At 44.3% G+C, this 17,978-nt stretch overlaps 1 protein-coding gene across 2 annotated transcripts in view; it reads right to left on the bottom strand.

Moving 5' to 3' along the window:
* Positions 1-17,109, bottom strand: part of EP300 (E1A binding protein p300) — a 76,995-nt gene extending 59,886 nt beyond the window's left edge. The window contains exon 1 of one of the 2 annotated variants that reach the window (XM_072656244.1): positions 16,839-17,109. In XM_072656244.1, the coding sequence (XP_072512345.1) occupies positions 16,839-16,932 (94 nt within the window). In that variant the 5' untranslated portion in view covers positions 16,933-17,109. The remainder of the gene's footprint in view (positions 1-16,838) is intronic. The other variant, XM_072656245.1, reaches the window with a different exon arrangement.
* Positions 17,110-17,978: the final 869 nt, after the last annotated feature.

The following is a 17,978-nucleotide window of genomic DNA, read 5'->3' as shown; positions in this document are numbered from 1 at the left end:
TTAGGTTCCCTGGACATTGCCTTTGATGCCTTTAGTAAACTCCTCTCTTCTTCAATACAAAGTTTTTTTCTTCTCTTAAAGAATTCCACCCAAGAGCTTTTCCTATGCCTTGTGATTTCTTTTGCATTTTTAGGCCAACAAGCCTTACCCTAGCCCTTCTCAAATCTTGTGTGTGTGTCACACACGCTGCATGCTTTTCTAGAATTTCTCCTTCTCCACTAGCCCAGGCTCACACTCAGGTACCAGTTCAACACAAACAGTTCTGCCTTGCTGATTAAAGCCAGGTAGGCAGACTAGTATCTGCTGTCACTTTCTTTTTTTTTTGATTCCCATTCACTCAGAGACCTTGGTCCAATCCCCATTCTCCAGGGTCAATCTCCTCTCCCCCCACACTTTAACTGTCTCCTCTTTCCTTCTGTGTTTCTGAGTCTGTTGGCAACTGGTTCTCAGACTCTCCATGATGGACCACATCTCCTGGATCCACCAGGTTTTGTAAAACTATGTCCTAAGACTTTAGTCCCTCCTCTTTTCTCTTTATAATCTCTCCCTTAACAATAAATGCCCTTTGTTCCAAAAGCTTCAACATTTTGTATAGAGACCTACACAAATGACTCATAAATCTTCCTGGAACAGGCACCCACAGCCACATGTCCACCAGGCCAGCTACAGAGACTGAGCCTGCTCCCAGGCTTTTCCTACTTGTCCTCTTCAATCGTCAGATGTCTACATGGCAAGCACTGTAACCGGCCTTCCTCTTACCTCCATCCTTCCTTTCCTTCACATCACTGCTGAATTGACTAATTTTTCCACACTTAAAGACCTAGTCTTTTCCCTATTCTGTCCTGTTTACAAAGGTTTTCATTTCAGACCCTCCACAATGGGGTATCACCCTCACTTCCTTCTGGCCTCATGTACACTCTCCTCTTCCTCTGTGCTCTCCACGACCTTGGCCATATCTCCACCTGCTTGCTGCCCCAAAGGGGCTGGTTTCTGACCTGCCCACTCAATGCCAGTGCACTGGCTGCTCCCTATGCCAAACTGTCTTCCCTGTCTCCACTAGGGTATATGCTACTGAATTTCTAAGGTGTTAAGAGTCTGAAACAAATGCCTCTTTCCTGGGAAACTCTGCCCAGCCCATGCCTTCTCCAGGGCCATCCAAGGAACATTCTTTACACTTCTAAACTCTACCAAACTATCATCACTGTAAGGGAAACAATACTGTCTTGCCTAAACTTTTTAGCTACTGGGGCCCAATGCTCTACAATAGTGCTACAGAGGGTAGCAATAAACATTCAATTTGCTTTCTCTGAAAGGCTGTTCTGTAGAGACTCAGAAGTGAATTTTATTAGGCCTATTGGAGACAGCAAAGTATACTGTATGAAGCCTCCAGAGAAACTGCCAAAGACAAAAGTATGGAAGGCACCTAAGGAGGACATGAAGCCATTCACCTATGGTATAGACGGATGTAGCATGGCACCTTTCTGACATGAGCAGTCACGTGACCTCTGACAAGTCACTGGGCCTCTCTGGAGCCCCTTCCTTAGTGTGGCTGGGAGGTTCAGAACTAGGAAGGGTCTTCAAGGTCCTATAGTCTACCCTCATCTGACAAGGAAGGAAAGAGAAAGCCAACTACTCTCCAGTGTGCCACAAGAGAAACAGATGTAAATGTCAATTACCAAAACAACATCCATCACCATTTGAGGGGTACCAGTAACCAAAAAAAAAAATATGCAGGATAATTTCCAAGGCCTTTGTTGTATAATGGGGGGAAGGAAGGATTCTAAGTATATAAAGGCAAACAGAGAAAGCAGAGCCTCTTCGCTGACCTGAGCCTCGCTACCTTTGCGGTTTACCTTCCTATTACTCTTATATGACCATAATTATGTACTCTCAAGGCCTGGCACCATCTTAGCCCCTGCATCCCCTGGCTACAATAGGACACAGTTATTTCTTATACACGATCTGAACACAGAGTTGTAAAGCACTGTTAATTCTATTTTCTTCAAACCTGGGTATTTAGATAACAGAGAATTCCTCACTGCCTAAGGAGCAAGCCAGATTTCTTTTTTGGCAGTTGTATACAGCTAGCAGGAGTTGTGATAATTGTTTCATTTCACATACATTTTTAAGGCATTTGCAGTGTAGGATTAAACTGGGATCTGCTGATATGGCTAAGAGGAGTATTACTAGAGAACCACCTCTTAATTAGTACAATAATGAAGACAAAGGTATCCTGAGAAACAGAAATAGACAATTTACTTGGAAATGTCCACCTGTTTCCCACTAAATATTTTGTCAAAACCCCTAAGCAAAGTGCTGGGAAAATGAGAGAGAGGCTGAGGAGAGCCTCTCAGATCTGGCGCAGGGATGGGCAGTGCTGCCCAAGTGTCTACCTCCAGGTACAACCCAGCCCAAGTGGGAGCCCCAGAATAATTACAAAGGTGAGGGGACTGCAACCAGAAGAAAGACTGCTCCAAATTAGTGACAAGAGAAATTCAAAACAAGCATCCACAGATGACAAAAGATGCATCTCATGTGGGAGAAGCTACGAACCGACCAGGACACTAACACAGGACTTATTGGTGCAGCTGTGAAATGGCACAGGAAAGCAATTTGGAGCTAAAATGCTGAAAGCTTCTCACCCAGAGATCCACTGGCAGGCCTTGACTCCAAGGTCAAAAGCTGGGAAGAATAATCCATAAAATACCTAGGAGTAGTTTTTGTGTCAACAAAGATCTGTAATCAAAGTAGATGTGTGCAGCCTGAGGAATGATCCTTTCCCGTAATACAGAAGAGCACCATAGACAGGGTGAATGGGAAGAATTCAGAGAAGCGCATGAAGTGCACATGAACTGACATCAAATAAGTAAGAAGAATCAAGAAAACAACATAAACCTAAGGGACAAGAACAACAGTGACTGAGTGCCACGCAATTAAAGTAACCCAAGGTTGGTCCCACAAAAGAGAAAAAGGTGGGGCCTCAAGGTGTACATCAATCTGCAGCAGATATTTTCGTAGCCATGCTGTAAGCTAGTTTTGCTGACTTGGCTTTTCTTCTTGCTTCATCTCTTTTTCTTCTTTCTCCATCTTTCACTGTGAAGCTTAGAGTCTTCAGGAGGAGAATGGTGGAAGATTATGAGCAGTATCACTTCTTTTAACATTGAGAAGCAGAAGAGGAAAAAACAAGCTTAAAGAGAGCTTGGTGAGAGCCCCAACTAAACCCAAATCACCCCAAAAGTCATCAAAGAACAAAACCAGAAGCCAATAGTGACAAAAGATAGACTTGGCAAGACTTTTGTAACAAATTCTTTTTTCCATCTGTATATAACAGAGCAGTTATCAATTTGGACAGACAAAACTGGAGCAGAAATGGCATGAAAGCCAGGAAGTGTCCACAAGCCTGACCCAATGTACACATGGAAGATCCATAAAGCAAGAGCCAATTCTGAAGAATCAATTCAAGATGGGACCAACAACCACCACAGGGATTATAACTCCCAAGAAAGATAATCAAGAAAATATCAGAAACTACAAACTTGCTTAGGCTTGTAATCTGTATTAAAATAACATGAAGAGGTTAAGGCCAGGCAGCAGACTGCAGCTTTACAGTTACACAATTAAAAAAAACATTAAATACAAAACTTCTGTTTCTCTTTTGACTACAATTTAATTAAAAAAAAAAAACCCAACTCATTTGTTCTGGTGACAAAATGCTGCTTTAAAAGCCTTAAAGTGTCTCCTGAGCATTAGCTAAATCCTTAAGGATTCTTTAACAGATAAGCTAAGCTAACATCATCCAGTGACCCTCTGATTATTACTATCAAATGAGACACAAAACAGGGAGATTAAGCTCCCCTGGAGTGTCTGACACTCATGGAAACTATCAGGTCTCATGTTCAAATGGAAAATAGGCTTCCCCACTAGACCTCCCTGTTTGTAGCGGACATCCCCATGCTGACTGCACCAAGCTCTGCTATCGCATGCCTCCTAAAATAGATCCATAATCATGCAAGGAGAGTGCAAGCTCACTACTAACCAACCACACTGGAGAAACCAATGGATGATTGTCTCTTTTTCTAAGAGACTAAGATCTCCAACTGAACAGACAGCCCAGAGCGCTGGCCTAGCAAGCAACACATCGATCTTAGACACTGAAGTAAAGTGACCTGTGCCCAGAATTAAATAAAAAGATTAGAATAGACTGTCCTAACTTCTTGCAACAATGCCAATATTCTCCTAAGGCAGCTCTGTCTGAAAAGTCTGAGATCACACTAGTTTCCAAAGAATTAAAGGGTCACCCAAAAAGCAAAGGAGACTCCTGGGAGGCATAAATAGGCTATAGCTTATTTCTGAGAAACAAATGAATACCAGGAAGCAGCATAAAAAGTTTGAAAATTACCTATGAGCTGGAAAAGTGAGCTACAGCCAAGCCTAGGTAATCCCACCAAGCCTCCCACACTTTTGGGAGGAAGACCTGTGATCACCATGGTCAGTCCTCCATCAAGGAGCTCATAGATCTAAAATATCAAAACTGGTTTAAGAAAACAGCACTGACTCAAAATTTCATCTTAAGACTGCAATTCTGCAAATCTCAAGGCAGAACTCTAGCACCTAACTCCAGAGAGTATATAATCATTTACAATTTCCAAAATCATTAGAAGACAAATCAGAGATATTGATGTTAGAATTTAAAGAAACAAGTTGTTTTTAACTTAAAAAGCATAACTAAAATAGAAATTTTTTAATTCAACTAGCTTAATTTAAATTGCTTAAAGTTATTCTAAACATTTCACTCTGTATTTTAAGCAGCAGACAAGAAACTTGTCTAAACTATTAATCCATTACAATCCTCCACTACAGATGCCTCAGCTTGGTAGAGAGGTAACCATAGATTCTCAAAGACCATACACAAACTCAGTCTGTTCCTATCAAGCTGAAAAAGATTTATAGGTAGAGATGAGTCTAGGAACTGATCCTCTCCATACCAACCTAACTAAGAAGTGGGCTGATCCTAAAAACCACAGCTTTTTAGCACTAATCTTCTGCTGATGATGCTGGATGGCTCCGAGTACTAGATGTTTTGGAACAATCAAAATGGCAGTTGCCCTAAAGAGCAACAGAGAGATTCATAGTGGGCACAAGTAGGCTGCATCATTATTTCCAGTGATAACTGACATAAACACAAGAAGTAGCATATGAGGGTGATGATCCAGGATATTTCTAAAGAGAAAACAAAATGGGTCAGTCACACAGTGAAAGATCAAGGAACAGACATCCAAATACTGCACAGGTAGACAGGACTGTAATAAACACCTAGACTAAGACCTTTGAGGTCTGGGGTCCTCCATGGCAGAACAAGAATAGATATACAAACACCCTAATGGAGCAGTGTGTGTGTATGTGTTGTGTGTGTGTGTGTGATAATATTCACAGTGAATGAGCTCAATAAATCAAGGAGTATTCAAGCTTCTCTTGTAGAAGAGCCACAGTGAAGACAATGACCGAAGTCTTAAAGCATCTTACCTTGTTAGTCTTAAGATCCAATAGCCAGTTAAAACATACAGCAATGCACTCAAATGCAAGGGCTTGCTTGCACTTGGTATGAACTCAAGTTACTTGTTGAATGCGCTAAGGTACACTTTACACATTAATATACTTATTGTATATCACAGATGAAGCAAAACTTAACTCCTTCAATTTTTACAAAATCATAATTAAGCATAAAGCATTTTTCTAGACAAATTAAGTATTCTAAGTACAGTCAACTAAATAATTTGGAAATATGGCCAGTTGACTTCTATTCTACCATTATAATGCTAAAGAAGAAATATTAATCTACTAGCAATCTGAAAAGAACAGATGAAAATGGCAAGGGTAAAAACAGGGAATGCAAGCAGAAGAAATAAGTCTAAATGCATTTTCTTCTGTTCAAAGGAAGGAAATGTTACTAAAAACTTGGTGGCATATTATGAAAGGTATGCTCCTATGTAGGTAAGATCAAGAATATCTCTCAGTCAAGGAGTTCTTGGAGTTTAATGGTTGAACTGCTTTTCCTATTTTGGGTTACTGCTTTGGTTGAGAGTCCTAAAATTTCCTTGGTCCTGCATTAAGAAGAGAGTTGAAAATGGGTGTTTGGCCCAGAGCCCCAGAATGGGGTCTGAGCTCATGGGGTACAAGAGGTTCTACAATGCAGTCACCACCTCACCCTTGAAGAAGTTTAGTTATCTGATCAATATTTATGAATGATAGAAGCAGCCTGTGTGTTTTTATTTTTTTAACATCTCTTATTTCTGGAGACTATGTAATAAGAAGGCTCTTACAGCCCAAGTTTCATACTTAAATTGTATAAAATGTGCAGGCTGGTTCTCTTATTAAAAAGTTGGAATCCATTATTCGGTGCATTTTTTTCAATATAGTATATACTGCATCACTTGTAACTTTAGTTGCCACATGTAACTATTAGATATATTCAAAATATTTCCTTATCCCATTTTATATTCTGAATTCTATTTCCAGACTGTCTTGATATTCTGACATGAATAACTTAATAACAGCTAGCATTTATAAGTGTTATAAGCTTTACCTAACTCTTATTTACTCCTCACAACAACCCTGTGAGATGGAAGTTATTCCCCATTTTACAGATGAGGAAACTGAGGCTGGGAAAGTTAGTTAAGCTCTGACACACACAACTAAGTGTCTGAGGCAGGATTTGGAACTCCTGTCTTCCTGATGTCAGTGCCTTCCAAATAGTTTCTATGTCTTTCTCCTTTATTGTTTTCTACAATTTAATACTGTATAATTCTTAATGATTTCCAAATTAAGTGTTTCTTGCTCTCCCTGACCATCTCAATATATGGGTTACCTGTGTGTTTTTTTCCTTTCAAATCCAAATGATTTAGTAGCTACTAGACTAGTAACATAGAGAGCTGGATTTAGTTGTCATCACTTTGGTCAATCTTCTTTCCACCCACCCCCCATACACACAAAATGTCATCCCTTTATGGGGTAATATGATGATGTAAATTTTTCTGTTGAGGAGAGAAAAGGAAGATGAGTGTGACTCCATCAGCACGCTAAGTTGCTGAGGGGAGACGCTCCCTGTGTTATGGCTCTTCAGCTCCTTAAGGGGATGAGAGAATGGGGGGTTGGGGAGAGGTAGCTTTTGCTCTTCTAGTACACTCTGCCACCAGGTTACCCCTCCCTCTGCCAGGGTTTTAAAGAAAGATATATATTAAAATTCTGGATAGTGAGGTTAATATGTACTTTTATACTCAGTATTTTGATTTCAAATTTTGTCATCTCGGAAAAAAGTAAAAATAACCCAAAATGAACCACCCTCTTCTCATTTTGCTGAAGATATGGGAGAGGGTTACTGCCATGAGTGCCCAGGAGAGAGAATTTGGATTCCATGTCAGACTAATTCAATTCACTACCTAGGTGACCCTGAACAAATGATTTTCCTTCTCAGGGCCTCAGTTTCCTCATCAGAAAAATGAGAGATTATCTGATCCCTTCTAACTCAAATTCTAGGATGTCTAATGGCTAAGCCAGTGTTAATTTTATAATCCTCTGCCTTTACTGTCCAGGGACCATGTAATGATCTCAGTCCCTGTCTCCTCTTGAACTTTTAGCTGCTGACCACTCCTCTTCCTTCACCCCCACATCCAAGCTGTTGCCAAGGTCTGCTGATTTCACCTTTGCAGAATCTCCCCAACAGGCCCCCCCTTTCCTCTCCTTCTGGCAATGCCACCCCCCTGATCCAGACCCCTTATCACCTCAAGCCTGGATTAATGCAGTAACCTGCTGCTGGGTGGGTCTGCCTCAAGTCTGTCCCCACTCCAAATCCTCCTCCATTCAGTCACCAAAGTGATTTTCTGAAAGGACATGTCCCACACTGTGGCTCTCCACCTATCACTTGTGGGATCCAATACAAAATCCTCAGTTTGCCATTTAAAGCCTTTCCTAACCTAGCCCCCATCCCACTTTGCCAGCCTTCCTCTCCAGGTACGCTTCCATCCAGTGATTCTGGCTTCCTGGTTTCTGTTCCCTGGGCTCCTGTCCTCTACAGAAAGCCTTCCCTTTGAATTCCAGGGCTTTTCTGCTAGTTATTATTTCCTACGTAGCCTGTATATTGGATGCTTTGTATGTATTTGTTTGCATGTTGTCTCCCCCATTAAACTGTAAACTCCTTGAGGGCAGGAGCTGTCTTACCTGGCACATAGTAGATGCTCAATAAATGTTGACTGATTGGGTCTTGGCCTTAAAGAGAACTTTTTGGTCTTTATTAGCTCCCTTTTCCAAAGACAGCTCACGCCAAGTTTATCTTCAATACCTCTTTTCCTTTTATATTCAGACTCCTCATGGTTTCAATAAATCTTAATTTCCAATCACCAGGGCTTCTCTGACCCAGCCCATTCCAAGAATCCGCCTCTCTGGCCCCTACATCTGTAAAACAGAGCTAGTGACTGGCAGCCCCCACCTCCTCCTGTCCAGGAGCATGTATGCAGCCATCTGCAAACCTTCCATCATAGCTAGTGTGCACAGAGTAAAGGGGGCCACTCAGAACCAGAAAGACCTGGGCATCAAGACCTGCAATCCAGGCTGTGCGAGCCGAGTCTCTTCCCAGAGCTCTGAAAAAACAAGTGGTACAGACTAGTGCATCCTGCCTCACGCCCTGCAGTTACCACGACCTAAACACCAGGCCCCTAAGCCTGCATATGCTTTTCTAAGTCTGTCTTCAATCAGGTCTCGGCCTTGGACACATCTTGCCTGGATTTTAAGCCTAACCCATTTCTCCCTGTTCCAATCTATTTTACACCAACTGTCAGAACAATAACCTTCCCTAAATACACAATCATCATCCCATTGTTTTCCAGTGCAGACTCTGACAATGCTTCCCTCACTACCTATTATATCAATCACAAAATCCTCAAAATGGACAAAAACCACCATTGGAAAGTGTAATTCCTACCCAGCCTCCTTGCTAGACAACCTCTGGTTATCTCCCAGTCTGGCCCAACTGTCCCATGGCAGGAATCTCTCCAACCTTGCATTTTCTTAAGTAGTTCAGCTTGGAGCTGGGCTAGGCGGCCTTAGCATTCTTTACATCTCATTTGGACATTTCTCCCACTCTATCCTAAACTCCCAACCTATGTCTATCACATTCTTAAAGACCTGATCATAATGGTAACATCTTGATGAGAATTTTTCAAAAATAAATCCAAAATACCAATTCGTAAGAAATGCTCCAACTCACTAGTAAGAGAAAAACAAATTATATGCAGATTTCACCTCATACCCATCAAACTGATAAAGACACTCAAAGCTGGAAAAAGTCAACATTGAAGGAATTGTGAGAAGACAGAATTCATTCCTGTTGGTGAAGCTGTGAATTGGCATACAACGACAATCATGTTGAAAAATAATCTCAAATTATTGGAGAAAAGACACTCAATGGTCCACACCCTTTAACCTAGTGATCACATTATTATACATATCTCCCAGCCCTACCATCCTGCAGTCCTACTGTCCCCTCGTTCCCAGGTTCCCCAGTTCTCAATAAGAAAGGTGCCATATACCAAACCGATCACAGCAATGTTGTTGAGGTTGAAAAAACTGGAAACAAACAGAGTTGCCAACCAACCAGAAAACAGCTGAACAAATTTCAGCATATAGCTATAAAAGAATATTAACATACCATAAGAAGTAGCCATTGAGGAATTTAAAGAAATATAGGAAGCCATGAACTGAATAAGTAGAATCAGAATATTCATATGAAAAGGTAAATGAGGTAAATTCAAATCAATGATCAATACTGGTCAAAGAGGACAGATAATGGTTTCCCTCCTCTAGACAGAGCTGGATGGAGGGAGAGGGGGGAGGGGGCACCTAGGTTATGTCAGTCTTTTTTGTTTTTACAAAGGACCAAACTACAGGGGTTAGGGGAAAGGAGTCATCAATAAAATTTTTAAAAAGCACTTCATGTCAGGAGGGTTCAAATTCAATCCTTGTTCTATCTTTTCTGCCAAAATCACCATCAATTCTTTTCTGATGGAATATTCTTCCCCATTCTGGCAAACTGCCTTTCCCTCTACCCCCTCATTTTTGCTATGTCAGCAATAATTCATTTTCCCCATCCCTACCCCATTCTTCAGTACAGAGTCAAAGTACTGGCTCCATTTATAGACGAACTAACTGGGTTTCAGTGAGTTCAAATGACTTGCCCAGGATCACACAACTGCCAGGATTCAGTCCAAGTCCCTCTAATTGCTCCCCCCACAGTCTCACTGCACGGGTACATTTGTGGATACAAAGACCAGCATCATTTGACTGGACTTTCTCATTCCAGAGAAATATTTGTTTCAATCACCAACATATATTCCCGACATTACCTGCAACACAATCATCTGATATACAAAGTATTCTGTTTGTTTCAAAGTTAGAGTTTATCCTTAAACAATTTTTTCCTCCCCCAAGAACAGTAGCAAATGCCAACAACGTAATGTACATGTACCCTCAACTGTCACTTGTTACCCTCCTGGCTCTAGTGTCTCCACAGCAGCCAGCACTGAGCAGGGACCCAAAGAGTTACCGAGTTGCACTGGACACGGGTATATTAAGTAGAGAGAGATTTTACTTTGCACAGAAAAGACAGTCTCCAGCCTTATCACTGGGCTGAGTTGGCCCAAAGAGCCAATCCAATGCCCATCAAGTCACAACTATTTAATTATTTAGGTTTCTGTTGAGCCTTAACTGGAAGTAAGCCATGAGAAAAATGTCCAGTTTAACAGTTCAGAGAGGGAAAAAAAGGGAAATAAAAAGAAAAATAACCTCCCAAATTAAATCTTCATTTTTTTTTTTGTCACTTGAATTTCACTAGCATTGGCTTCACTCATACAATTCAAATTCCCAAAGTCTTCAAGTATGAAACTCAAAAATCTGGATGCCGTTTTTAATAAAATAAGCATCACTGAATTTTTAGTCCCTGTTGGATGTACAAACTGGCAGAACCACCCATGAATTGTTTTTATACATATACCACAAATGGGCATTTTACACTCCCACTAAGAGCACTCACCACCTCTCTGTCTTCCCACTCCTTCCTATTTCCAGTTCCTATTTCCCTTCAGTGTTTGCAGCTTCCCAGCACCACCAGACAGGGATTCTTCTTCTGCCATCTCTTGGCCCACACAGCAGGACACCAGAGTCAAACATTAAGGAATCGCCCTAACAGGGAGCATGGGATGGACACTGTTCATACACAGATTTCCTCAGGTGCTTACTAGGTGCCTACTATGTGCCAGGCAATGGGCCATCTGTTAGTCATGCCAACAATTCTTCTGGACTTCTTCCTTCATACAAGAGATGCTTTTTAAATATTGGAGTAGATGCAGAATTACAATGACTTTGGGAAAAAAATTGTAATGGCATCTATCACAACACCACAGCCAATCATTTTAAACCCCAGTGAGGTATCTACACTTTGCAGGGTGTTTCAAGGAAAAGAGGCTATGAAATCCAAGGAAACAGGTAAAAGACTTCACAACGTAGCATTTGGGGTCCAGTGACCCTTACTTGATTAGGCAGTGTGTCTGATCTATTCCCAGAGCTCTCCAGAATGTTTCACTAAAGCATGTGTGTGTGCGCGCACACACACACACACACACACACACACTCTCTCTCTCTCTTCCACCAAAATCAAATTTCTGAATGTAAAAGTTTAAGACACTGGATATTCCAGACCAGCAAAGAGCCAAAGGAGTTCCTGGATGATTTGTTAATATACTAACAATCTTAAGGCCCCAGGACAGGTCTTACCTTGAGGAAGCTAGATGGTGCAGTGGATACAAAGTGCTAGACTTGGAAGTCAGGAAGCTCTGAGCTCAAATTCTGCCTCATACTCACTAGCTGTGTGACCCTAGGCAAGTCACTTAACCCCTAAGCCTCAAGTTCCCCCATCTGTAAAATGGGGATAGAAACAGCACCTACCTTACAAGGTTGTTGCGAGGATCAAATGAGATCATACTTAAAAATGCTTTGTAAACCTTAAGAATCTATACAAATACTATCTATTATTAGCTGCCCAAGTCACCAACAAATGTGTTTCTCAATATCTTCTCCTTGTCAAGGCATTAGTGATTCCATTTCATCCACTTTCTCCAACAGATTGCCCCTTCTCTCCCAATAATCTTCAGTCTCTCCCTATGTGCTAACTGCTCCCCCATTGCCTACAACCCCTACAGATCTCCCTTTCACCTGAGGATCTACCCTCACTTAACTATACCTAGTAACTCTCCTCCAGTTCCAGAGACTGAATTGCAGGGATTTCTTGAGAAGTCTACACTGAGTAACCAATGCCTCCACTTTCTTTCCTCTTGTTTTCTTCTCAGCTCTGCAGTCAGGCTTCAGATCGCCCTATCTAGTGGCCTTTTCTCAGTCCTCATCCTTCCTGATGTCCCTTCAGCCCCTGATACTGTGGATCCTCCTCTTCTTGACACCTTGGGTCTTTTGTGACTGACCTCCTTCTGGTTCTCTTCCTACCAGTAAGATCCCTCCTTTCTCAGTTTTCTTTGGTGGATCTTCATCCAGATCACACCCACTCACCATAAGTGTGCCCCCCCATCTTTTCCTTCCTTTTTATACAATTTCTCTTGGTGAACTGTCAGCTCCCCTGGATGCATTTATTCCCTCTACATCCATGATTCCCAAATCTACTTATCCAGCACCAACCTCTCTTCTACTTCCAGTCCTGCAGCTCCAACTACCTATCATACATCTTGGATTGGATGCACTGCAGACAAATTTAATGAGTCCAAAACAGACATTAACCAACTCATTATCTTCCCACCCCACCCTAACTTCCCTCCCAGGGTAGAGGGGCCACCCTCCTATCCACAATCTTTGTCACATCACCACTTAGCCCTCTTCTCTCTTGATGAAAACCCCACTCCAATCCCTATCCCCCTCAGCTGCCAGATAGATCCTTCCAAAATGCAGATCTGACCAACTCATCTAACTCCCAGTTCAATCAACTCCAGTGTCTCCTTTAATGCAAGTGCCACCTTTCTTTAATCCAAGACAAGCATTATCTATGTTGATCTACACTAGCGAGGCATGAAGTACTCCTTCTGCACAACAAATACATGCATATGAAATCCAAACATGAAAACTGTACAAAGTCAACTGATACCATCAGAGCTTTCCAAAAGCTTTGATATTCTTTTAAAATGGTGAGTGATCCCTGCAGCTCAATATTCCATCTCTAAATCTTCTCTTCATTCAAAGCTCCTCTAAAATCATGGTCAGACTTCCCTAATCTGTGACTTGTGTGGCATTGGATCAATCAGCACCCACCATCAGTCAAGAGGGTCAGAGTGGGGTTTCCTAGATTTCAGTAGGAAGTTCAAACTTTTAGGTTCTACAATCAATCTGTATGTTCTCTCTATATCTGATGAGTTATGAATACCATTTAGAATAAATTTAAGCCTACGGAAAAGGCTCTGTTGTAATGGTTTTTCAAGAGATACGTGTACTTGAACTTGACGGTAGATTTTAGTTATTTTTTAAGCACTAATATCGGTCATTTCAGTAACTCTGTCAAGAAAGCCTTCCATCCAAAAATTATTACTGGGGCCTAAATTCACTTTCTCACCTGTTTACCTCCAAGTCCAGCACTAACTTGAAGCAAGTTCCCGTTGGTTCCAAGCCACGATGTTCAAGTAGAAGTCTAACATTCTCTCAGTTCTAAAAAAGCAACTGATATAAGTCACTCAAATCAAGCAGGGAAAAACAAGCTCTTGGACAAACTTCAGCTAAAAAGAAGACCTGGAACCATACTAAGGCCATACTATGCTCCTAGTACTAACTGTGCTGATACACATCTGGGACAGTCTCATTCAAAGGCTAAGCCATTTAACCCGGGCTGGGCCATTGCACATGCTTTGACCTTCGGCAAATCAAGGAACCAACCTGGGCTTTCAGTTTCTTAATCTATTATCATTTTCACTTGCCTGTCAAAATTCCTGGACAGTAGGTTACTACAAAGGCACACTTTTTAACAAGGGAACTGAATTATCAAAAAAGAAAAAATTTCCTGGCATTAGGCTCCACTCAAATCCATCTGCAATGCCACTGGCAATTATGTCTCCAAAGCAATTCTCAGCACAGTGAACAGTTTTAGTTTGTAAATTATCACCAACACAGGTGACTCATTTCTTCTAAAGTTGAAATATAGAATTTGAAGTTAGAAAAAGGCCAAAGCTAAAAAAAGACGTTGGTTGCCAAAGTATTGAAAACTACCTGTAAGTTGGAAAACACTGGATATTAAAATGCAAAAGGATTTATTTTATGAATTATGTTATGTCAAACTTACAAGCTTCCTTTCTTAAAAGACAAAATTTTAGCAAAGTTAAAATATTAGCAAAGACCTCTTACTCCTCAAGAGGGTGGCTGGGGGAGGTGAGAAACACATCTTAAGGTCAAAACTAGAGAAAGACGAAGCAAGTGGAGCAAAATGAAAACCTCATATGATGAGCAAAGATATTTATTCAAATATTGAGTCAACAAAATTTATAAAAATAACTCGTGAACACATTTAGAATTCTCTCAATCATCCAAAGGGATCAAAAGTGGCAATATAGTTTGCATGTCAAAAATAGACAGGGGGAAATTAGATAATATCCAGTCTATAGACTAAAATCCTGAAAAAAAGAGGCCAGGTACTTACTTCACTCCCACATTACAAGAGGGAGAACTCCAAAGTTCTGTACTCTCAGCACTCCAAGGCTAAGCTTGCCAGTCAAAATTAGCCAACAAAAAAAAATTCAGAAGGAAACCATTTGTTGGACCTTTCTAAACCAGGGATCACTATGAGCAAGTTTCTAAAATCTTTTACACCATAACTAAAATTGAATAAGGAAATCACTTAAAAAGTTATTTAGTGAAGTTAGATCGAGACAGACAATTCAACAGATGAAAGTTACGTCTTTAGTGAGCTCCTGAAAGTCAACTGAAACATTCAGGTAGCCACTATTAAGGATGCCAATTACTGTGTAAAATAAGAAAATTTCAAGTAGTAAGAAGTGAATCAAAGTTAAAGCACCCCCACTCCCCCAGGATAAGTGGCTTGGCACAGAGTAGGCACCTGAATAAACCATTTCTATTCATAACTAGAATTAGCTTATTGGAGATTAGCATTCTAACCTGCAAAAATTAAGAACTTGGATTCTTGTGAATACATATTTTTTAGAGAAATTATTTACCTAAAATTCTTTCTCATCTGTAAAATGTATGAAGAAACCAAAATATCTTCCCAGGAGGTCTGTGCTCACCAACATACCCAAATTTCAAAGTAAATGATTTGTAAATCAGGCCCTATTATTAACAAAGGCACATCTACATAGTGATATCCACATGTATTCTAGGGTTCATACATGCTCCACTGTTTTTTAAATGAACTTGGTAGATCCGCAATTCAAGAATCAAATTTGGAATGCCTTTCAAGAATGGAAAAATACATGTTTAAGAACAGCAGTGTACCTCCTTTATAATCCCCTCCTCCTTTTGAATACCATCGGAGAGAAGGTTCTTCAGATGCAACGAACCCAGTCTTAACCTTTAAAACCAATGCCCAATATCAAAGTTCTCCTACACTCCTATTAACCCCATCTCAAGCATTTGTCAAATTCCCATTCTCCCACTGTAAAATGGTGTCTATATCCCAAAAGGCTAGGTAAAATTCTCTCCAAACTTGAGGATTTTAAAGTCATTTAGCAAAATAAACGCCCATCCTTCCATCTTGGCGGACACGATGCACTGTGTCCATCTATTCCCATCGAGCTGTTTCAGATGTTCCCAAACTAGCGCCTGATCGAGACCGACCCTTCACGGCGGGAGCAACAAGGTCTCCCTTACTGTCAGATGGCCAGCCATTTTTCCTCTTCATTTTCCTGGCAGCTCCAACTACACAACAAGGAACAAGGAGACCGGTGGCCATCAGGGTGGGAGACGGCAAGAGGGTCTCCGAATGTCTCTATCGACACACAAACCACGCCGAGCCCAAAACAGAGTGAAACACCGAGAACTGCGAATGCTAAAAACCTGAACTAGGCATCTTGAACCGAGTCGAAGCATCCAAAAAATCTAAACCACTCCTTGCCAACTAAGTTCCAGTGCAACCAGTTCGTGGTTTCTTGGATCCTGGGAAACCCGCAGCTTCGCCTTCAACTTCCAGCCTGCCTTTCGGGGCCCCCGCTCCCTAAATCTGTACGTCGCTCCCCAAACCCAAAAAAGCCGATAGAAGACAGTCTAGAGCCAGCAGGTCCACCCGCCCCCCCGAAAAAAGCCAAACTAACCCTTGTCCTCGCTCTTCCTCAACCTGCTGAGCCTAAAGGAGCTTCAGACATTTTGGTCTGAGCAAGCGAAGCCACGGGAGATGCAGAGCAAGCTCGGCCCGTGCATACTCCATATTGATTCCGAACGCCAGTGGCAAAAAACCCGAACCGAGGATTACGGGGCAAGGGGAAGGCGAAGACGCCCCGCACGTCCAGCCTCGGAGACTCAAGGTCCACAGCGAAAATACTCAAGGAGGCAGGGACCATTTCAGCCCAGATCCAGGAAAGAAGGGGAAGGGAGGAAAAAGTAGGAAGTGGGGAGGAAAACCAGCCGTGCGGGCGCTGGGGGTGGGGGGGCGAGGGAGACTCAGGGCCCGGAAGGCGACGGGCTCCCGCAGCCCGGCCAGGAGACGCAGCTTCCCGGGCCATTGGGGGCCCACCCCCCCAACCCCCCCACCTCCCCACCCCGGCAGGGGCCGCGCACCTGGGGCCGACCGGACTGACCTGTGCCATCGCTGGCGGCCACAGAGAGGGCCGGGGACGCGAGCTTGGGCCGCTTGGGGGCGGGCGGCCCGGGCTCCACCACGTTCTCGGCCATGGCTGCGGGCTGCGGGCCGCGGGCTCCGCTGGGCTGGGCTCGGCTCCGCTCCGCTCGGCGCTCGCTCGCTCTCTGGCTCTCGCTCGCTCGCTCGCTCGCTCGCTCCGGCTCCGGCGGGCACACTCACGCACACTCACACTGGCTCCCACGCACGCTCACGCTCACGCACGCTCCCCCCCTAGTGGCGGGGCCGGCGCGGCTCCCGGCCGCTCGTCGGGGCGCTGGCGGGGCTGGGGCCTGCGGGGCGCCATGGGCCGCGGCCTCGTCGCCGTCTTCATCGCCGGCCCGGGGGCTCGTCGCCGGGGGTCGGGTCGGGCCGGGCCGCCGCCTCACATCGTGCTGCCGCTGCCGCCGCTGCTGCTGCCTCTCCGGCGGCGGCGGCGGCTCGGGCCGGGCCGCGCCGCGGGGCCTCCTCCGCCCGCCTCCGCCTCCTCCTCGGCCTGGGCCTCGCCTCCGCCTCCTCCGGGGCCGGGCCGCGCACCCAAACAAAATGGCGGCTGTTGTTCGTCCGCGGCGCGGCGCTCGGCTGCGCGGCTCCGGCTGCGCTGCGCGGCGCCCGCTCGGCTCGGCCCGGGCCCCGCCTCGCCTCGGCCGCGCTCGGCTCGGCTCGGCTCGGCTCGGCCGCCTCGGCTCGGCTGCGCTCGGCTGCGCTCGCTTCGGCTGCGCTCCGCTCTTCTCCGTCCGCTCCGCTCGGCCTAGTCCTCCCTCTTCCTCCTCCTCTTCCTCCTCCCCCAGCCCTCCTCCTCCGCCTCCGCCTCCTCCTGCTCCTCCTGCTCCCAGGCGAGCGCCGGCGGCGGCGGCGGCGGCGGCGGCGGCGGCGGCGGCGGCAGCAGCAGCAGCAGCAGCAGCGGCGGCGGCAGCGGCGGCGGCGGCCGGGGCAGCAGCAGCAGTAGCGACGGCGGGGGCCGGAAATGAGCCAAGGGGGAGGGGGGCAGGGGGCGGGGCCGGAGGCGGACGGACGGACGGCGGCGGGGGGAGGGAACCCGAGGAGAAGGGGCGGGGCCTGCCCCCCCTCGGATAGGCTCGCACAATGGGCACCGAGAAGG

The sequence above is a fragment of the Notamacropus eugenii genome, chromosome 3, assembly GCF_028372415.1.
Source record: "Notamacropus eugenii isolate mMacEug1 chromosome 3, mMacEug1.pri_v2, whole genome shotgun sequence".
Lineage (NCBI taxonomy): Eukaryota > Metazoa > Chordata > Mammalia > Diprotodontia > Macropodidae > Notamacropus > Notamacropus eugenii.
Note: the sequence above shows the minus strand (reverse complement) of the source record. Positions and strands in the feature narration are given on the sequence as shown.